The sequence below is a fragment of the Chaetodon trifascialis genome, chromosome 9, assembly GCF_039877785.1.
Source record: "Chaetodon trifascialis isolate fChaTrf1 chromosome 9, fChaTrf1.hap1, whole genome shotgun sequence".
In the NCBI taxonomy this organism is placed as follows: Eukaryota; Metazoa; Chordata; class Actinopteri; order Chaetodontiformes; family Chaetodontidae; genus Chaetodon; species Chaetodon trifascialis.
In genome coordinates this window covers 15,625,882-15,649,191 of record NC_092064.1, presented here as the reverse complement: position 1 = coordinate 15,649,191, position 23,310 = coordinate 15,625,882, and the positions used below count along the sequence as shown (strand labels likewise).

The following is a 23,310-nucleotide window of genomic DNA, read 5'->3' as shown; positions in this document are numbered from 1 at the left end:
ACGAGGGAAGCAAACGCCAGCCTTGAAAAGCAGATCAAGGCCTTGAAGGCGGAGCTCCTTGTCGAAAAGCACACGAGTGAAGCAAACGCCAGCCTTGAAAAGCAGATCAAGGCCTTGAAGGCGGAGCTCCTTGTCGAAAAGCAGTCCCATGCAGCAGCTGAAGACAAACTTGAGACGAGCACTCGGAGTCTGAGGGCGCAGCTTTCAGACAAAGACGCTGCACAGCTTGAGGCTCTCTTAAGAGTAGAACAGCTGCAGAAAGACCTGATATTTGAGAGTGCTGAAGCTCACAAGCTCCAGAGGAAAGTGAGCAACATGGAGAAAGCTCTCCAAAAAGAGACCGAAAAGGCAACGGAGAGCATGGTAAAATGCCGGGCTTCCCATCAAGCACAGCTGGACAAACACAGGACGGAGGTCAAGAAGATCAGAGCAGCTCTGGAAAACACAAAGAGTCTGCTGAAGGCTGAACGCCACCGCTTAGAGCAGCAGAATACTTCCTGTCTGGCTCAAGTGGACGCGCAGAAACATGAGAATGATAGGCTCATGGCTGCTCTGCAGACTGTGCAACAGGGCTGGAAGAAGGAGAAGGAATTCCTCCTTCAGACCATCACTGGCCTCAAGCAGACCATGCAAGACAAGGAGCAGCAGTGGGAGTCGATGGAGAGCTCCATGAGGTCGCGAGTGGAAAAGCTGGAGAGCCAGGTCACCAAGACAAAGAAGAAGAAGAAGAAGTGGTGGTGAATCTTCAAACAGCTGGCTCCAGAAGCTCAGAAGGACTGAGACTCAAATGTCTTCACTTTCCACAGCAACACAATCAGCTGCACTAATAATTACTCAACTGAATCAGGCTAAAAAAGATGAAAATAAGCAAAAAATACAACAAAACTAACAAGAATTGCATTGAAGAAAATAAAAGAATAAAAATCAAATCAAAATAATCAGAAATAATTGTTTGTTTGTCTGTTTGTTTGTAGGTCGGTTGATGAATTTTTAATTGTGAAATGTTGGTGTAATGTTCAAATCTTTGTTTGATTGAGATATGAAGGTGGTTTAAGAGTTGAAGGCCAAGCGACTTCATTTGGTGTCACAGCAGAGAGAAAAGAGCACAAAGCTGGTTGAGGGATTGGATTTCCTTCACACACACTGTCAGTCTCTACAAACACGACACGCTGGCAGCTGTTGTCCGTTCTTGTGTCATCATGATGCATTTGAGGCCGGATGGTTGTGTGCATGCACACGGCTGGGACAGACAGCTGCTCAGGCTGCGTACGATGGTCACTATAAGATGACATGACAATGGGCCACTTTATCGATTTAGGAGCACAGGAAATCACATTGATAATGCAAATGTATTCAATGTACTTAATTATATGAACAACAAAACAAAGAAATGGACAGCTGTCAGATAATTTCTCATTGAATATATCTCTCTATATATAGATATATATGCAAAGTGTATTATGTACACAAAACTGAGTAAGAGTACACAAAATGCAAATTCCTAATTCACATGCATGTTGGATTCTGTTCCTTTTGTGCTTGAACACTGGAAGCATCATTTGTCAGCTCTGAATGCAAAATACACATGTAGAGCACCGTTTTACAAAGTTAAAGAGAAAACTTCAAATTCTGAGTGTGAAAAAATCCAACTTTAGAACTCACATACAGGAAATTAAATCTGTGCAAAACACGAGCAAGATTCAGTTTTTTTCATGAGGGCTTTTAACAGGTAAGCTTAAAGGCAGAAGATCTGCAATGGAAATGAACTATTTTAGACATAAAACATAGTTTATATGCTGATTTAGTCTTAGTTACATTTACAAAAGATTTGAGGAAAAATACTATACGCTATTATAAAAGGTGACTAGTCTGATTTGGACTAACTGTACATGATGACCAGCTGAAGACATAAAATGTGACAATAAAACAAAGAGATTTATATTTCAGTTTTACCCTGCTTTTTTCTGGATTGATTCAGCAACTTATCCTTGAAAATTCCCTGTAAATAGAAAGGTGGCTTTATGGGGACACTTATTTTTCAAGCAAACAAAATACTAGTACTACTAATGCTTGACGACTAAAAAGTCTAAAACAATCGATGGTTTGAGTCAGTGGTTCTCAACCTTTTTTGGATGAACGCCCCTCTACTCTAGCTAACCGAGTTAGTTGCACTTCTTTAAGAACCATAGAGTGGCTTCAAATTTATTTTCTATTTTTTCCAAGTATTAATCGAAGCAATTATTGATTAATTAAGATACACTGGTCAACAAGCATTAAAGCTTTTATCAGAATAAGGAAGCTTTATTGCCATAAAATGAAATTTATTTCTATAAAATGTAGATTTTGGTCAGTGTGATGTTGGATTAAATTTATGTAACTAATTTTGGACAGATGAGACATTTTAGACAAGGGCTCTGGAATGGGTCAATAGCAAATTAGCGACTGAATGAACGGATTAAAATCAGATCTGAATCGGACAAGACTGGATCCTCATCCTATCTGGATCTGTCCCGCCATGGAAGTGAACTCCAAGTGTTTTGCGGATCGGTTCAGGACCTTATGAAGCCTCCGGAACGGATCCGATGTGGGGTCTGATTGTACACGCTGTAATATCTCCATGTACTAATAGCCATATATGCTACACAGAGGCCATATTACATTTAAAGAATGCCAGGTAAGCACATCCTGAGCTAAAACTTAAATTACAGTCCTCGTGTCCTACAGGTTTACACATAAAACGTAATAGCATACGGCCAGTATCGTTCATGTCAGATATTGGACATTGTAGTCTCGTTTCATACAAGTGAATGCGGCCTGTTAGCTTCTTTAAGACGACTAAACATACGGTTGATCTCCTCTATATATTAGGCTCCATTCGTTATCAATATGTACATTTAAAAAGTAATTGCTTGCATATTGATGTATGTATGCACTCAACGACCACTCAACGGTTGACGTGAACGGCAGCGCTTTACGACATTTAACAAAACCATTGACGGCAGTGTCATGGCGGCGCACGGACTCAGTTTTGAGAGTGCGAGCAGCATCGAAGAAAGAAAGGTTTTAAAGCGACAAGCACAGCAAGAGGCGCTAGAAAAGGTAAAAACTGGAGGCGTAGTAGGCGAAAAACAACACAAGTAATTTTAGTTTCGTTTTATTGCTCTCAGTTGTGGTTTAAATGATACCAGTTCCGTCCAAATGAAAGCTAACAAGCTAAGTAGGCTAACAGCTAACGTCACATTGACGTTTATCGGCTAAACACTATCTTTTTAGTGAATTGTCATTATGCGGGAGGTAAAATGGTGTTGTTGTGTATCTTTCTATCTCTCCCTGTCTCTTGGAAAGCTAACGGTCTCAGTGTCTCTTCACATTAACCTGCAGGCAGATGATTACAGGACAAACACTGCTGGGGCAGATAGGAAACCTGCGACCGTATTTGTAGAGCTTCTATGTCATGGTCGCAGCTATACGCGGTCCCCAGTGTAAAGATTAGGGCAGCTTCCGTTCCGTAATCGCATATGTACACAGATTTTTAACTGTGGCTTGCCGTGCAGCTGTGTTTGCACTGTTGTCAGATACACAGACGGACACGGAGCAGATAATACAGACAAATGTTACTTCCTGTAGATGGACACTAAATGTTGTGAATAGATTATCTGCCCGGCTCACCTGTGCTCGTACTGGCCAAAACAAAGTGTTGCTGGGTCTGATTCATTCTGCTTTGAAGTGTGAAGAGTAATTGGCCCATAATGGCCTAAGAAATCATCAGTGTCATTGCCATTGAATCCAAGATATAAGTGAAATGCTGAAATATTTGAAAATCATAACTCAGCAGTGTCATGGCAATGTGAAGACTGTGTCGTTGCTTTTGCAATGAGAGAGATGTCTCAGTTTGTGGACTTGATCTGTGCACCTGTTTCATCAATATGAACCTCTCATCAGACTTTTGTATCAGCGCCTTGAATCATTTCAGCTCCAGACTTAACTTTGGAATGATACAGACATGTCCAAAAAATGCAAATTCTGGTGTACCTTATGTTGAACTTTATAAATGTATTTTCCTTCTAAATTAACCCTCTTTATTGCCATCTTATCTAACAGGCCAAGCAGCAGTATGAGAAGGAGGAGAGGAGGAAGGAGCTGAAGAGGCAGAGAGGGGAGGACACTTGGATGCTCCCTGAGATCAACCAGAGGCTGCAGGAGATTGAAGAGGTAAGATTAAGTGTTGTCACTTGAAGTTGTGCATGTTATCAAACCAGAATACAGTGCATTTAGAAATGCGTAACAGTAATCACTGCATGATTATTGCATTGCAATAGATTTTTAAGTCCATGGCAAGTCACAGTTAGATACACTCACATTTAAACATTATTTTTATGACAGTACTGTGTTTTTATGACAATAATGTGCAGTTGTATCAAACCTTTATCTACTCTTTCGCTGCCATTAATGCTTATATTGAAGCAATTATCCAGAGGAGAAACAGGAAGTCCTTGATGATGATGGGCATTTGGATGGTTTGCCATTATGGAGACACATGTTATCCCTGCATACCTTGTGTGATTGAGGACTGACTATGAATTTATTGTGTCTTAATAACAAACACTAATGTAATTAGTGAAAAAATAATAATGGAATGTGAACCCCATACAGGAAGGCTCTGTGAAGAGCAAGAAGAAGAAAGAGAAGAAATCTAAAAAGAAAAAGGAGAAGAAGAAGAAGGCCAAGAAGGAGAAGAAGACAGCAGAAGCTGGAGATGGCTCTGGTGAAAGCTCAGAGGTGAGTTCATAAGTCATTTTCCAAGGCAGAATTCCTTTAAACAAGGTGTCGAGTTCACATCTGAACAGTGCCAGTAAATCATGCTATACTGGTTAATAATTAAAACATGAAGAGGCTTAATTTCTGTTAGACCAAATGGTGATTTATAATCGAGTGAAAGTTATTCTTGGCATGTGAAAATTTTGTCTACTATTCCCAATGAGCTGTAAAGTTAATTTTAAAACTCCTTACAAAGCTTTGATAAAACTTAAAAACTAAAAAATACTCGCGGATGTTGACTTTTACAATTCAGTGTTGGGTCTCGTTTATTCATTTTCCATGCTTTTGTTTTGATATGTCATATTGTTTTCCTTCTTCATCATCTTCTTTCTTCTCCCTCTCTCTATGTGTCAGGACTCAGGGGATGAGTGGGTTGAGGCTCAGCCTCAGACACAAGCTGCCAAAGCCTGGCAGGTTCCTGACAAGCCCAAGCCCTCAGAGAGCAACATCAGCCCAGGCCAGAATGTCCAGGTAACTTCCTTACCCGGTCACACAGACACTGAATACTGATGTAAATCATGTTTGGTATCAAACAATTACATTTAAAATGCTAATATTTCTCTGTTAATACCACAAATCATCCGTGGACACCAAAATTATCAGTTTTGCTGTTGAGTGTTGAAGAGTCCTCTCTTCTCCAAATAGTAAACTCCAGACAATACTAAAGCCCATTTTCTACAATAGACATGAATAAAAAGGTAAATAGAGTCGAAGTGTCAGAAGGTAAACTATATCTAGAGGTATGAAGAAGTACATACAGACGCACCTCTGATTTCCAAATTTACTCCCTCATGGCACCATCCTCCATCATTGACAAGGTGTGGCTTTTTAAATGTTTTAAAGGTTTATTGCTCATTTGCATATGTGTGCTGTGTGTGTATGAGAGCATGTGTTAATTTGCAGTTCAGAGGTCATTGATCTTGTCTCAACCTATACGTATTTCCCTTTCTTTGTTTAATCTCTCTCTCCCTGTCCCCTAGAGAGACGAATGGATGACCTTTGACTTCCTGGCAATGAGAACCACGTCCACAGCAGAGAAGAGGGCTGAGAAAGAACGACTCAAAGAGGAGGAGAGGGCAAAGGCTCAGGCCATTGAACAGGTGTGTGTGTGTGTGCATGCGTGCGTGCGTGCGTGTGTGTGTGTTGTTTTTTTCCCCCCTTTTCACTCCAGTTTGTAATGACCAGCTCCTGTCTGCTGTGGTTCTTGTTCTGCTGTCGGCCCGGGGATGCATATGTTTCCTCAGTCAGCATATTCACGTGTCTGTTATTTGAATTTTGATGCAAAATGACCTGTGTGTGTGCACAAGAGAGACAGAGAGAGTCTCCTCATTTTACCAACTCTGTGGTTACCAAGGTAACAGAGGTTGGCCCCTCACGGACAGCAGCATACTGTGGTGTGCGTGCGTGCGTGCGTGCATGGATTGCATACTATATGGAAACGCTGGTAGTCAGTCTCCTCATTTTACCAACTGTGTGGTTACCAAGGTAACAGAGGTTGGCCTCTCTCGCACAGCAGCATACTGTGGTGTGTGTGTGTCTGTGTGTGCGCGCGCTTGTTGTTATTCAGCATTGGTGCCCCTGTTGTGATATTGACAGTATACATAAGTGATTCAGTCGCATGTGTGTTTGTGGTTCCCTCAGGCTGGTTTGCACAAATTGGAGCTCAACCCATACTGGAAAGATGGAGGAACTGGTCTGCCCCCAGAGGAGACAGCTGGTACTGCAGCAACAAAAGGTAACAGGGATCAGTCTGTTGAGACATTTCCAGCAGGCAGACAGCAGAATATTTTCGAGGAATGTCATTTTAATGTCTCAGAATAAAGTTTCATGTCAGATTTTATTTATTGAACATTAAAACACAGAAATCATGGAAGAGGCAGAGCTTTCAGTTTCTCTTAACATTGCCTCAGTAGGCCAGAGTGCAGGGCAGCTACAGTATTGTACATTTTGTAATACCTAACTATTGCCTCCTGTGTCATTGGTGGACAATTCAGAGGGACCTTGCTGCTCCCTATAATCAACACTGCTCACACACTCCCATGTTAACTAGCAGCACTTTCACTGTTCCCTCTGCCTGTTTTTCTCCCCATCCCTCATCTCCACTTTTACCATCCTTACCCCCTCTCCAGACCTCGTTTGTCTCTTCTCTCCTTCTCTCTCTTTTTAAACTAAGACCAGCCAGCTAATTTTAAAAATAAGAGTGGAATTGAACGCAGTTATGCGTGCAGAAAAGTCAACATGGAGGTTTGATGGAAAAATGAGAGGCCAGATAGAGCAAGGAAGAGCTTCTGAGTCAGGGATTTGGGGAAAGAGAGACAGACAGACAGACAGACAGACAGACAGACAGACAGACAGACAGACAGACAGACAGACAGACAGACAGACAGAGAGTAAGCTGAGTTAAGCTGACAAGCAAATGCAGGTATGTGTGCATGAGTCTCTTATCTCTACACAGTAAGTACAGTTCCATGTGGATCGCCATGTGCTCAAACACGCTGAATCAGATACTCAGCGTTGACTTTGACCAGAGGTTTTGGGCACTACATTTGTCATGTTTTATCTATCTGGGAAGTTGTATCCACTGCTGGTTTTGAAAGAACATTTGTTTAAAGCCTTGCTTTCCTTTAATCTTTTCTCACCCCCCTTTGTCCTGACCTTTGTTTCTCCTCCATGACTCCTTGTTTTTTCCCTGGATCTGCCTTTCCTCTTTCTTATTCATCAGCACAGGATTCATCTTTTCATGGAATTTTCATTCTCATTTTGATTGTTTGATCATTTTGTTTACTCCTTCCTTTACACCCTTTTTCTGAATATCGCTCTTTTGATAACCTTTTCCCCATGGAACTGCCTGATGTGTACAGTAAAATGAGTGAAGTGGCATCTCATTAATTGAATTTGTATCATTTTTTTAAACTTGACTTGAGAGTGTATGAATGACAATGTGCAGGTTATGACTGACTCTCTGAAGCTTTTGTATGCATTTTTTTCTGACTCTTTTTCTCTCTCTGGTCCTGCAGGCGTAATAGTGAATGATGGAGGTCTGAGCTGGCTGAGGAAAAGCTACCAGAGGATGAAAGAGCAGGCGGAGAGGGAGCAGCGCAGCCTCAACGATGTGGTGGCTGATAGATTTGGAGTGAGAACTGATGGCACGCTGGCAGCATTCGCACATTCGCATGCACAATTAAGCGCATATGGTTCGGTGGAAAAGATATCGAACAGACGAGGATGTTGCATTCAGTCCAAATGTGGATTTGGACATAAAAGTATTGATTCATAATTACTCTGACTTACAGTGACTGCACTCTGAATTCAAGGATATAGACACACATACCTGTTCACCACTGTGGGAAGAATGTGTGTCTAGATACCTTGTTTTATTATTAATCTCTGTGTTGTCCGACATCACACGCAGTGCCCAGTGTCCTTTGTGACGTCTCTTTGAGCAGTGTCAGCATTCGTGTCTCCACTTGACAGCACTGAAGCTGTCACTGTCAGAACAGCCACAGCAGTGCACCTCGTTTGTGTTTCTTCTAGTAAAGCAGACATCTTATATACTGTTTTATGCCAAATAGGGCGATATGCTATAATTTTCTAATATATCACTCGCTCTTCAAATCCAGACCTTTAATTTTGTGAAATAAAATCACAAAAATTGCTGATAGCAGAGATATTTATCCAATCACTCATTCATCATACCATATCACAATATGATCTGTGTGTATATGCAGGATTTTTTTGGTTAGTTGTGTAGCTACATTATCTTGATGGTGTGTGTGTTTGTATGTTTTGTGTGCAAATCCCAGAAACCCTCTGGTTTATCAGGTGTGTTCAAGTACAAACTTTCAGTTGACATAATGTAAAAAATAAGTATTCAAGTATTTTAAATACCCTGTTTCTCTTTTTCTAGTCGATGGAAGAATTTCAGAAAAGACTTGCAGATGCCGAGGAAGCTGTGTATGGACAGCGAGGAGGAGGAGACAGGATGGCGAGAGGCGGCTGGAGGAAAGCAGAGAATGAGTCCAGAGAGAGATGGAGGAGGAGAGAGGGAGATGGGGCAGAGAGAGATCAGTGGAGAAGAAATGAAAGAGAAAGAGATTCGTCACCCACCGAGAGAGAGAGATACTGTGCTGGAAGAGGAGAGGAGAGGGAGAGGGGAGGGTACCGAGGCAGGGAGCAAGAGAGAGGTCGAGAGGGAGACAGGCTTAGAGAAAGGGATGGGGACAGAGAACGAGACAGAGACAAGAATAGAGAAAGAGACAGCGATAGAGACAGAGATAGGGACAGGGATAGGGACAGAGGCAGAGAGATGAATAGGGACAGTGAAAGAAATAGAGAGAGAGAGAGGCCCAGTGTTGAATCATCATCATCCTTGTCATCATCATCATCATCTGGGCAAAATTGGAGTCACCGTCCTCCGTCTGCTGGGTCACTAAAAAGCCGCTTCCTCAAACCCTCAGAAGATGATGACAGCGGTGAAGGTGGGTTGATGTCAGGGCCTTTTCTGATACGTGTCTGAGTCAAGTTTGGCCAAAGTAAACAGTGTTTTGATCTTGTTTGGACAGCATTTCTTTCACAACTCAGGAAAAAAAGTCATTTCATCAAACGTTACACACAGACTAACATGCCGAGAGGAGCGTAGGGAGCCTCAACATGCTCTGTGATGTCTGTCCTGTGCAGCTCCACAGCGTCGTCCTCCAGCACGGCCGTCCACAGGATTCCTGAAACCCAGCTCTGACGATGAAGACTCCGGTCCTCGTAATGCCAGCGTTCCAGCCTGGAAGAAGAGCAGCAATCCTGCCCGTGAATGTGACAGCTTGGAAAAACCACAGCAGGAGAAACAGGGGGAATCTGGGAAAACTGTAACTGCTTCTCAAGATGGGCTGCGTGGTGATAAAGCTGCTGTGACGGCATCAAGGTCTCTATAACTATACATCACCTTAAAGCTTTTGGCTGCCTTTTAGATATTAGGTTACAAGTTTGATTTATAATATGGCCACACGCACAACAAAAACTACATCCGCTAATGGAACACAACGCATAAAAGCATCACTCTACGTTAGCTTGTGTTGATGAATTCGCATAACTATCTCCTCCCTAAAAGCTGTCTGTGTGTTCACATATGTACTTGATTAGTTTTAAAGGCCCTGCTTTTGAACATTAGTCTTGATTTTTCCCAGAAACAACTCCCTCTGAACCCTGAGCCTGTAACTCATATGTCATCTGTACAAGTTCTGTCTGATGATGTCTGACGTTCAGTAACAGACATGTCTGTATCTGTAACATACATGAACATACTGTCTCTTTAATGGGACACTAAACTGCAACAGCACTCAGTGCCACAGAAACAATTATATAGCACCGTTTAAGCCCAGATGTCGGAGTATCACTGCTTTGTAAAGCCCTCTTAGTTGTTCTGTGTATTGCCTCATTAGGCTAAGTTGTTTGTGTAAACCAGCACCCAGAACCTCTGCAGCATGAAATGAGTCTGCAGTGTGGCAGCAGAATGAAATGAGGCTATGAGAAGTGTAATAGCCTAGAACGATGCTTCCCCGGCTGCAGTTCAGATCCTCTCAGGCAAGGCTGTAGTGATCTCTGGGGGCACGAAGACACAAATGAATCATAATAGACGGACAGCGTGAGAGTGCAGAAGACAACAACTGAAAGGTTAAATTACAAACTTCACAAGTTTCCCATCAGAGGGGTTACTTCTGTTATTTGAGTGATAATGAAGTCATTACATCCTGTTGTTCAGAGGGTGAGTTATGAGGGGAATCTCTAATAATGCTTTCTCCTGAAACTAAGGTCTGAGTATAGAAATGGAAATACGCATCCACATCTCTGCGATGAACTCCAGTGATATTCAGGACAAATGGTTGAAATTTACACCTCATGAAAACAAGCCATAATACTGACTTGCAGATTTACGTATAATCAACTATTAGCCTTGACTGAGGTCTGCACTAGTATTGTGGTTTGGAAACCTCATGACCCACCTGCAAATACACTTTAAAGGTTTCCTTTGAAGGTTGTGAATTTGATACATTAGAAATTGGTTACATGTTGTGGTTGAAATGAGGAAATGTTTGGTGATCACTTTTCAAATTTCTCTTTCTGCCTCGGTCTGCTGTTCAAACTCTCCTCTTTGTGTTTACCCTAGTAGTGAGAGTGAAGGTGAGGAGGAAGAGGAGGAGGTTCCCCTGCTGTCAGAGGAGGAGATGAACAAACTGGGGGCCAAACTGGTGAAGGCAGAGATCATGGGCAACACGGTGAGTAGCTCATCATTATGTTGCTGTCAATGGAGATTCCCACATTGGGCTGAATACAAGTCCTTTTTTTAAGATGAGAAACAATTTTTTAGCCTACAGTTTCACGGGATCGCACCTGCTTGTCGCTCCGCCTGTCAGATCGCCCTCTCCTCCCTACCGGTCTGCTTACTCTCATTGAAAATGAATCACTCTGCGCGCCAGTCGCTCTTTGTCTGAAAAGACTGTGAGGCTGCAATAATCCATAAGTAACGCTGTCTTGATTCAAAGTAATGTACGGACTGGTGCTGTCCAGTCCTACAATCTAATATGACGGTAACTTTTTCAACATTGGTGTTGATTTAACAGCACATCAGGGCATCCATTCATTTATAATGTTCATTGATCTGTGCACTTAACTCTCACTCTGTCTTTGTAAGGTATCGATATCTGTCACAGCGCTATGGCTTAAGAGGTTCTGTGCGTGTTTGAGAAATATTTTTCTCTCTGTCCTTTCCATTCAGTGTTTCTGTAATACAGTGTTCAGCCTCAAAGCCTTTTATCTGATGATTGTCACAAAACACAAATAAGCTTGAATGCAGCCCGTAAAACATTTACATACTGCAGTTCCTGTTTACATGTCTGCCAACATACACACCCTCCTATGATAATTATAAGATAATCCAGCAACAGCTGCTAATATCAGCCTTCCAGCGTATCTGTCAGGCTGTGCTGTTATAGGCTTTATGTAAATCTCGAAACAGGAAAACGAAATCTGCCAAGAAGCAGATCCCTATCTTCATTATTGTATTTCCATTATCACTGTGCTAACACCTTGTGTGTTACCTAAAACCCGTACACAGCAGTATTGAGTTTTACTGACTGATTGTTCTATCAGTTAATCTAAATGTGCAGGTTTTTTAAGGCATGTTTTTGTCTCAAAAGTGTGTGCGTGTGCTTGCGCGTGCGCATGCGTGTGTTTCAGGCCATGGTCGAGAAGTTGAAATCACAACTGGATGCAGCACAGAAAGCCAAAGAGAGCCACGCTGCCCAAAGGAAGCTACACGAAGCAGCTAGATCAAAGCAGGTCTGTAAACACTATGTTTAAGTCTACACATTCATTGTCAGAGTCACTGTCGAACTCATGAAACGAGTGTCCATGATGGTAGACAATACATTAGTATTAAGGGTTTCAACAGAGAGGTCGGTTGCTTTTAGTTTTGCATTCGGTGTAGCTGGGAAATACATTTTCTCCACTCGTCTTTTTATCTGTCTCTTTGTTATCTAAATACTGTTTCCTGAGAGAGGTTTTCCCCTTTCCTCATATCTACACAGTGCTCTTTCCTATAGATTTACTATCTATCCAACACACACACTCACTAATAAATGCATTGCAGCTTTTTACATGTATAATCGTGTAAATTCGCAGATACAGACACACCATCCTAAATTGGACTGTATACTCACTCTGAAATCATGCAAAGATGTAAACATGTGCAATAGACTCACACTCACATGTGCATGCGCACACACACCACACTGAATCTTCCTGTGTCAGATTTATCTGCTCGCTGCTTCTTTTTCCTCTCCCATAGTCTAAATGCTAATCCAAACACTCAAGGCTATATCTTTTCCAAACTACACACACACAAACACACAGAGCAGGTAGCGCAGCATCCATCTCTCTCATTGCGCAGGAAAGAAAAATACCTCACACACACACACGCGCGCGCTCGTCTTCAGATGAAACCAAAGTCTCTGCTGTTTCGTCCGACTGCTTTAAAAAGGAATTTGTTTGTTTGAAGTCTCTTTGCGGCTCAGCTTTTACATCCTGCCGTCCGTATGGAAACGGCTCCTGTTTGGCATTTTAGCAGACCCTAATGGGAAACAAATGTCTCTCTTCCCGGAGGTCATTCAGAGTATGCCCCTGTGTTTATGTGTGGGAGAGAAGGAGAAAGAGACTGATTGAGAGGCAGGCAGAGAGATTATATGGGCCATCCTGACTGCGTCTGAAGCACAGGCAATTAACAGAGAGCAATGGCAGCACCTTGACGCCTCAGCACCGCTTTCTCTCCCCTCTTGCTGAAGCCGTTCCTGGCTTCACGCGCACACAAACTGAAACATAACACACATGCACATATATGCACAAATAAATGGTGGCCTATTTCTGACATGAGCAGACAACTTTATAAACACCTGGAAAGCAGGCTGTGATTATTTATATAACCTGTATATTATCGTTTGCCAGCAAGGCTAGATTCATCCCCACTAAGGCTGTCCTGTCCAGATTTAAAGACTGGGCTAAATCCTCAGTAACATTTCAGAGAAACTCTCATAATTCTTAGGTTTTAGTGCACCTATCAGCCCTCGTAGAGATGGAGTGCTGTTGATTTGCACTCATTGGAGATGCTTCCAGTCTGTCTTGTTATGGAAGACTTTTGGCTTGTCCTCACTACTCAGTGTTTTGACTCTCGTTGCCTGTGTGGCTCATATTTAGTGTCAGTTGGAGCAGAGGAAATATTCTCTTCAATCACTTTTTTCTGACAGTTTAGTTTCATTTTCCTGTTACTGTCTCCCGTCCTTGCTGCTACTCCCACCCTGTTCTTGTCTCTTGGCTGTCTGTCTCCACCTGTCAGGTCAGATTTCGGTCTTTCATAGGCTGTTTAATCAGACACTGCGTGTGGTTACATGAGGCGGATTTCTCTTCTGAATGTAATCAATGTGATTGACGGCTCCCAACAGAACATGTAAGGGAGTGCCATCATGTAAAATGATGATGTAAAGTGTCCTGTTTACGTTTTCTACAAAAATCAAGAATGCAACTGAGACTTAACCTCCTCATAACAAGCGCACTTTTTGATCCTTGAAAAATACAGACCTGTATCGAGCACCGAGTTGGCACCAAAGCAGCGGTTTCATCACAACATTTTACTATAAAAGATTTTGAACAGAACGCAGGTCTTCTGTTAATTCTCCACAAATCCAGTAACATCTATTGAGTCATTTACAAGTGCTCACTGCAACTTTTCAAACACGTTTGTCTTCAAAGAGGAACAACTTTAATCCAACTAGGCCATCATACACAGGCAGTATGAATATATTTAGAAAATGGAGGTATTGGAGTAAATTTTAAGATGAAAATATTTCACCCTGTGAACAGATTCTGACAGATTAAACCCAGCTCTGACAAAACTAATGACATTTCAGGATTATTAAGGTGTTTCATATCGGTAGCTGTTTTCATTCCTTCTGAGCCCTGATTATTAGTGGAATAAATGCTCAGATGCAGCTACTATTCTGTCCTAACAGCCCCTCTTTTCTCCTCCTGCCCTTGACATTCGTCTGCTGCTGTGAATCCAAAACGCTGCCAATTACAAATTGTGAAATTCCTCGTCCTCTCCTCTGTTGCTCAGTGATACATGTGCCTCCAACATGATGTTGGATGTTTTACATCAGATTGTTTTTGTGGTACTATCCCTTTTCACTTCTTGAGTGTCTGTTAAATGCCTAAAGGTGAAACATAAAAATAAGAAAAGTGAAAATGACCTTGCTGTGTTTTGGTTCTTTCAGGTCGCAGGTCGCTCCAGTGAAGACCAGGAAGTCCTGCTGTTCAGAACAGACCAAGCGGGTCAGTCCTGGCCAGTCAGTGCCCCCTCTGGACCTCAGGAGCCCCATGGAGGACGACGGAAGAAGAAGCTGGTAAAGAGAGCGAGATGAAGGGTGGAAAGAAAGTTAAAAAAAACAAATGAGAGCACAGCAGTTGTCTGCAAAGGAATTTGAAAGCATGAGAATTTACCACTGCACAGATGGTGAAAATAAATCTTGAACTGCATCAGAAAGCTACCACTTTACACAAAGACAGAGAGGATCCTGCACACTCTTGCCATTAGAGGACAGAGGTATTGAGAAATGGGGGCGCAGATGAGAGGTTTGTGTCCTGCTATTTGTTCCTTGTCATTTGGTATTCATCAGAGAGTGTAATGAGAGCAGGGAGTCCACCTGGCTCCGACATGAAACGTGTGTAATGAAAACAAAGCTCTCCAGTCCATTCTCTGTTTATGGTTATTATAAATTTATAAAGTGGCCCAGTCGCCTTTACTGTCTGCCTCTTCCTCTGTTTCCCTCATGATCAGTCGCTCGCTGTCTCTCACGGTTCCAGCTTGTTTTCCCTCTCTCCTCTTCCTCTACCTCTCTCTTCTCTCCACAGTCCTTCGTCTCTTGTCACTGTCTCATCCCTCTTTGAAGGATGCGATTTGAATAAATTGCATCATTGTATCTTTACTACATGCAGCATCCATTTTCCAGCGAATTCACCTTTTCACCAATTTGTCTCCCGTTACCTCCTTTGTGTTCACATTCCTCTCTCTCCCTCTTCAGATTGAGACTCATGTTGATGGGCAGCGTGTGCGCTACTTCCAGGATGATGACAACATGGGTCTGAAGGAGATGGTGAGGAGGGAGAAGATGAGCTCTGCACAGGATCAGAATGCCCTCTACTCACGCATGGCTGCCAAGGTAAGAAAACCTTGCAACTGATGAGCACAACTTGGCAACCAAAAGTGACAACCCAGGATGTTGATAGTTACCAGAATGAAGAGTGTGACCGTGAATTAAAGGTGCACTGTGGAGTTTTCTATTAAACAAACCAAAGATATGTTTACACTCAGTGCTGAGGTCCAACAATCACGAAGAATGCATAAAACACAGAGAAAGCTATTTTTTCTTAAACATTTAAAACCTGTGTTTGCGTCCATGTTTTGGGAGCAAGCGGTCTTCTTCTTCTCTGCCTTTGGTGGCACACTGGTGTGGTTCTTGGTGTGCTACCACCACCTGTACATCAGTGGAATAGTGTGAAACCATTGGCTGGACTGTGTATTTGTATTTGTACTATGTACCAACTCATAAAAACAGCTCCTCATGCCGCTGGAGATAGAAAAATCCCCAGGTTATCTTTAAGTTATTGACCATTGACCTTAGAGAAATTACTACCTGGCTTATTAAGGCTTAGATCTTTCACTGTGTGGTAACCTAAGAGCCAGTGTTATCACAAGACTGCAGCTTTAAACTGCAATTATGGCGTGCTAATAACACTTACTTGCAATCAAACATAATCCAAACAGCCAGATTGCATTCATTTGCAAAATGGAAGCAGTTGGATTATTTATAATTTTTTATCTTTCAATCCTCAGAGCACACATGGGGTTGGTCTATAGCACACTGCTGTGGCCCTGCTGGGTTTCCATATTTTCATAGAGTCAAAGCTGCTGTTCTCCTGTTTCTTCTCTGCTTCTTCTGTGACCAGTCAGATTGGACGCCACCTCACAGTTAGTCACAGAATGGCGTGTACTCGACACAGTGGCAGCTTCTTCGGCTTGTGAAGTGAAAAGAAAAGAGATGTTTAATTTATTGTGGACACGGCAGTTTAGTCGGGTTGAAAATAATGAATCAGTGCACAACAGAACTGTTTGTACCTGAAGTTGGCAAACTCATGTCGGGCACATCAAGCTGGCTTCCGCTCTGGCTTTTGTCAGTTGTTGCAGTCACTCATACCCAATATGGAAACGATTCACATCACGATTTATGTTTATCATCATCGGTCACTTGACTTTTGAGTTATTTTGTAGTCATTTTATGAAACCTAGTTTATGACCTGTTAAATCATACATTTTGAATTTTGCAAAGCAGGCAAGAGCAACAGTGAATGATCGTAGGTGCTTGCTTACTGCAGTTTGGGCAGCTCAGAAAGAATCCACATGAACATCTCTGATAATCACTTCCTATAGTCAAGGATGTTTTTCACTTCATTTCATTTTGGACCCAGTTTCTGGTCAGCAGACTTGTCCGATTTGTGAATCTCTGGTGGTGATGAATCTCCTATCAGACCTCCTCACTCCTGCTCTCCTCCTGTAACTGAAAACTTGATAAAAACAACATGGGAACTGTTGTGCCGCAGTCACGCAATGTTGCTCGAATGATACAAACTGAAGGTTGTTTTGTTTTGACAAAATTAGTAAATGGATCACCCATTCCCACTGCAGTGATCTGAACAGCTGGACCTTCAGGATCTGTCCTGTCGGATTGGTATGCAGTGTGTCGTTATTCATTCCTCTCCACTACTACTCTTGCGTCTCCTCGTCTCTCTCCTCCCCTGACTTGAACTCGACGTACAGCAGCAGATGGTTCCTGGCAGGTTGCGGTCAGCCTGTCAGTCTATCAGCAGCTTTACAGACTGCGCTTTTCCATGAGCCGAGACTCATTTTCCTCGTTCCTTCTTCTCTTCTCTTCTAGTTTACTTTTTCCCTTTATATAGCTAGGAATATGACAACAAGTAATGCACAAATTCCACTGACAGGCAAGTGTGCACACGCTGTTGCAGTAAAACAATGTGGAAATTGTCATCAGGACCTGTTGCACAAGAATATAGTTGTGTTTGATGATAGCAATTTTTAATAGAGAATTTTCAAAATCTGTAGATGCAGAAATTATTTGGATATTGTTTGTTTGTTTATGCTGCAGTGAAGGAAGAAGACAGTACTGACATGCAGGCCCATGCTTTTTGACAATGGAATGAAAAAAATCATAACTTTCCCATTTTAAACAACTTTCACTGCCTTTTGAACGTAGATTACAGCGTTTAGGAAGTGCACCTGAATGCACCATGATGCCCTTTTACCTGTGTTGGTGTGATACACTGACAGCGAAGGATGGAAGCAGCATGGCCGTAAATGACAACAAAACACGTTAGAGACTCTCAGCATTGTTCTCTATGACCAAACGTTTGCCCTCCGGTGTGATGGATAGCCTTCTGAGATTTACGTGCAAAAGGGAAAAACTACTCGCATTTGTTGCTTGGCGGGTTTTAGACACTGAATGGAGGAGTTGCCATGGCAATAAATCTAAAAAAAAAACTTTAAAGAGATATAAATATTTGCAGAATAATGAAAACAAAAAAAGAAATGCTTTAGCTCAGATTTTCCTTTCTCCGACTTTTTTTTGCACTCTCTCACTCACTCACTACATACACACACAAGCACAATCACTCGCTCTCACTCATATATTCATTACACTCACATTCCTATAAAAATACACACACACACACACACGCACACACACATTCTGCACCTACAAAGAGTGACACTAAAAATACATCTACAGTTACCATGGCAGAGCTTCTATAAATACCAGTTTTATCCATTGGTCAGAGACAGAGTCTCTTAAGTTAGCAGGCTAGCATTGTCTAGAGATTCATCGTGGTGCATTTCTCAATAAAACATGAGTATTGTGCCAGACATATGTTGATCCCCTGCAACATTACAATCTACAATTTAAACTGTATCGAGAATATGTCCATTTCTCATTCGCTCCGACTCGTGCAAAGACACGATCATCAGCAGTGAACCTGGACGCTGACAGCATGGTCCTTGAGTTATTACGACCATATTATGCTGAACTAGCCTCCATGTGAGTTTGTGAGAATATGTGCGGTGGCATTTATATGTGTGTGTGTGTGTGTGTGTGTGTGTGTGTGTGTGTGTGTGTGTGTGTGTGTGTGTGTGTGTGTGTGTGTGTGTGTGTGTATAAGAAAATGAAATTGTAACCCTGCTGCACACTTAGGTGCAGTCCTTTACACACACACACACACACACACACACACACACACACACACAATCACAATCCCTCCCACACTGTCACTAAACTAATCCAATTTTCACTCTCACTCACACACTCACTCCTACACAGCGAGTCATGCACACACACACACACACACACACACACACACACTTCAGCCATGCTCGCCTCTCGCTCTCTCACATACACACAGATTCCAACCTGTTGCCCCGTCGCCATGGTGACAAGACTCAGACGTAGAAACACCAGAGTCGATACTCTGGGTCCCGCCTCACACTGTTAACACACACGGACCGACGTACACACAGGGCAGCACAGGCACGTCAAACACACACACACAGAATATGGCGTGGAAACGGCACAGACGGTAATATTGCGTCAGCACCTACATACACCAATTAGCGAAGCCACCAGCCAGTTTCTAAGGATCTCTCGGTATCTCTACAGCAGTTTTTAAAGGATTACCATGACTTTCTTTCTTGTTTTAAAAGGAAAGCCAAAGCTACATTTAGTCTCCTGATAATAAAATATAACCATAATTTACATGAAGATGCCAGAAAAACAATTGACTTCAGCACAGAGTGTGAATATTTAGTCTAGAATGATCACACTCCTTGTCAACACCGCTCACCAATTCTCTCTTCTTCTCCCACCTCTCCTCTCCATCTCCATCACCACTTCCACTCCACTCCACTCCACTCTTCAGATGATGGGGAAGACGGACGGCGACAACTACACGCTGGATGACATGTTTGTGTCGGGTGCAGCGCAGCGGGAGGGCGAGGGGAGGGAGGAGGAGAGGATGAGGAGCAGAGCCATCGGGGAGAGTAGGAGGCTGGCTGCCTCCATGGAGAAATGCCAGCACTGTTTCAGCAGCCAAGAGCTCCAGAAGCACCTCATTGTGGCAATAGGGAGCAAGGTGAGGGATCGCGAATGTAGGCTGTTCTGAGAGAGAGAGAGAGAGAGAGAGAGAGAGAGAGAGAGAGAGAGAGAGAGAGAGAGAGAGAGAGAGAGAGAGAGAGAGAGAGAGAGAGAGAGAGAGAGAGAGAGAGAGAGAGAGAGAGAGAGAGAGAGAGAGAGAGAGAGAGAGAGAGAGAGAGAGAGAGTCGTTTTTAAGTGTCTTGTTTTGTTACACCAACAGTCCAAAACCCAGATATACTCAGTTTACATCATACAACCCTGATGAACAGCTGTAGCATTTTTCTTAAAAGATGTCTCCAAACAATTCATTGATTATTGATATTAGTGCTATTTAATGTGTGTGTGCGTGTTTGTTTATGTTGTGCCCAGGTGTATCTGAGCCTACCTGCAGGAGTGTCGATGACAGAGGGCCACTGCCACATCTGTCCTCTCCATCATCACTGCTCTGCCACCGGATTGGATGAGGACATCTGGTCAGAAATGCAGGTTAGCCAGTCAGTGCGTCTTATAGGTCCAGGCTAAAACGACATCTTCCATGACTGTCAGTTTACAGCGGTGGTAGATAAAATAAGAACCAAATGCTGCTTTTGTTTTCGATATTTACTTCAAACAGTAGTGATTCAGTTTTAACTGTTAGTTCACTTCTGTGCTGCTTTGCTGTCTTCAGCTGTTCCGGCGTGCTTTGGTGCGTATGTTTGAGTCCCAGGACTTGGACTGTGTGTTCATGGAGACGTACATGAACCCACGCAGAAGACCACACATGGTCCTGGAGTGTATCCCACTACCCCGAGAACTGGGCGATATGGCTCCCATATACTTTAAGGTGTGTGTGTATATTTGATTTAGTTTCACTTTGGAAAGAAGTATTAAAGGGACAGGAATGAGTTTAATGCATTAAATATGTGTGAATGTCCTCACAAGGGTGGTTTCTGTCTGCCTTTAGAAAGCTATCATGGAGTGTGATGAGGAGTGGGCCATGAATAAGAAGATTGTCGACCTCTCTTCGAAACACGTCCGCCAAGCTGTATGCTCCCTTTTGTATCTTCTCTAATGTTTATTTATTGTTATTTATTGTTGAATGTTGACTAACATAGGAGGAAAATAAATTTACCATCATGTTAGCTTGTACTCGCTGTGTCCCCAGGATGAATAGATGGAATAATATTAAAAATAGTTATCTTGCAAAATACAGACACCAGTGTGTAGCTACACTCGTCTTCTCCTCAGATACCCCTCATTTGGCTGTAGCTCCTGCAAGTTGCAGGTTCTGTATGTACATGATGTGTGAAGCCACAGCTGTCTGAATCTGTCGTTGGTCCGCTGCAGTGGACTGCTGCGGAGGGAACGCTCAGCCACGCTGCTGACCGCTTATTTCGCTCCTGATACTGTGTGTCTGTGTGTCTTGTAGCGCATAAAAAACATAAGAACATCTTAACAAGGGGGGGTTTCTGTCCTTAATTGTTTGTTTAATGCTCCATAGATTCCTCGAGGTCTGCCCTACTTTGCTGTAGACTTTGGACTCCAGGGAGGGTTTGCCCACGTCATTGAAAATGAGCAGAAGTTCCCCCATTACTTCGGCAAGGTCAGTGTTCGCATTAAGGCTGCAGTATTTGGGACATCATTATGTGTCCCCATGTTTTTAATGGAAGTCTCACTCTCATGTGGATCCAGGATTTCCAGAAAACTCTACTATGCATGTGTGACTATGCAGCAAAGTTATTCCAGTTAATGTGATCAATCCCTCTTTCACTGACAGGAAGTGGTTGGGGGCATGATGGACTTGGAGCCGCGACGTTGGAGGAAGTTTGTTAGAGAAAATTTTGACGATCAGAGGAAAAAAGTTCTGCAGTTCGCACAGTGGTGGAAACCGTACGACTGCACCAAGACTGAGGGCTAGCTACATAACACTACACCCGCACACACACACACACACACACACACACACACAATGTGCAGACACTGCTGCACCCACCATTCAGATTTTATGTAAAATTTCTATTAGAAGTTATAATGTCAGAACATTTTTACTTAAGAAAATAAATGAAAGTGATTGTATTGTTGTGTTGTTATTTTTATGTTACATGCCAGAAATGGGCTAAAATCACCTTTTCTTTACATAGAAAAGCCCTCAAGGCCTAAATCTTATTCCCCCATCAGAGTTAAAATAAAAACACAAACATTTTCTCTTCTATTTAAGTCTCAAATTAGACTCTAGGAGATGTTTTTTCCATATGGATGCAAATTATGTCTTCTTGGTTAGTTTGAGACATTTTGGCCGGTCTGGGGCTCCATTATGAGGGTCCTCACAAGTTTAGAAGTATAAATGTTTGTGAGTGAGATGTCCCATATTTTTCAATCTTCTCTCACCCTTCCCTGCTCTCCAGCCCTGGCATTTAATTTCTTACTCTGTGACCTCATGATCCTTTGCAGCTGTCACTTAATTCTAAGAGGTTTCAGTCTCATCGCAACCACGTGCATGTGGATACACGAGCATACATGAGCGACCGGCCACCTTTCCCCCGCCATGCAACCCATGCTTTTGACCCTTTGATGAGCTCATTACTTGACTCCCCTTATTTCCAGGTGTCATCTCAGACACCATGCGGTGCACGGTGGCAGATGGTTGGTGCTGATTGTGTTGAATCACTGAAGATGATTTGCTTTTTTATTGCACCACTCGTATACGTGATCGCAGGAGGAAAAAAGCTTCAGAATCAAGATTTTCTCACCGTACAGTCTGGCAATAAATCGAGACAGTGCTCTCCTTAATGAATCAGCCCCTCTCATCACAAACCCAAGGGAGACACTGTAGAAGAGTCATAGGAATAAATCCCACTGGCAGACTCTGTTGCCAGTAAGTTGTTAATATTAGGAAAGTATTTCTGTCAGAGGAGCAAACCAACCATGTTTACTGCACTACTTTTCACTCCACAGTGAGTGGAGTGCAATGTTGCCTTCCATAATATCTTGGACACTTAGTGATGTAATTGTTAACAAACTCTTCAGCTTATTTAAAGTCCCACTGAAAATCAGTGTTTGCTAAGAATAAACTTTTTTGAGAGGGAGCAGATACACGATGAGGGCAGTTCTCTTGTCCTTCACTTGCAGGATCCAGGTTCCAGCCCCTGTCAGCAAGGACACAGGGGCATGGAGAGGATTCATTTCCCTGAGGTGGTTGCATTGTGTTGTGTTATTAATCATCATTACTATAACATGTTTCATGGTAAAGATCAGCAAGCCATGGCGACCGTAGTGTCTCAGCAGCGAGGCGGTCAATGGACTGTGGATTATTTATCATTTATATGTGCATCAGAGGGACAGTTCCACCATAAATCAGCAACAATTGAATCTGTCAGCCACCTCGACTGGCCACCACTTGAATATGATGTAACTGCCAAAACAAAATCCCCCAGTCAAACTGCACTCAAAGGTCAGATCACAATGTGATCAGTCTCAGGAAATTCAACTGAATGTCTAATGCAGTCTTTAGTGTAGCACCACAACATGCAATTTGCTCCTCTTTAACCCGACTTGTACCTTTGAAACCATCCCTTGGGACAGTACAGCAGGTTATTTATATTGTGCAAGTGACAGAGAGGCCCAGGTTCATGGTTAATAGCAGCAGAGTGGCGTGGAGTGATGTATGGTTATGGCCAATTAGATCGGCTGGAGGCAGATTTATGACCGAGACAGCTATTTC

The 23,310-nt window shown here is 42.7% G+C and overlaps 1 protein-coding gene across 1 annotated transcript; it reads left to right on the top strand.

Annotated features, from left to right (window-relative positions):
* Positions 1–2,991: 2,991 nt before the first annotated feature.
* Positions 2,992–21,665, top strand: cwf19l2 (CWF19 like cell cycle control factor 2). Its single transcript, XM_070971198.1, has 19 exons — positions 2,992–3,099; positions 4,102–4,212; positions 4,654–4,779; positions 5,173–5,289; positions 5,799–5,918; positions 6,460–6,553; positions 7,836–7,951; positions 8,726–9,296; positions 9,496–9,733; positions 10,976–11,084; positions 12,046–12,147; positions 14,631–14,759; positions 15,438–15,575; positions 19,396–19,608; positions 19,980–20,096; positions 20,278–20,433; positions 20,554–20,634; positions 21,091–21,192; positions 21,367–21,665. Exons 1-19 carry the CDS (start codon positions 3,007–3,009, stop codon positions 21,505–21,507), a joined length of 2,874 nt encoding a protein of 957 aa, XP_070827299.1. The 5' UTR covers positions 2,992–3,006; the 3' UTR covers positions 21,508–21,665.
* The last annotated feature ends 1,645 nt before the right edge of the window (positions 21,666–23,310 follow it).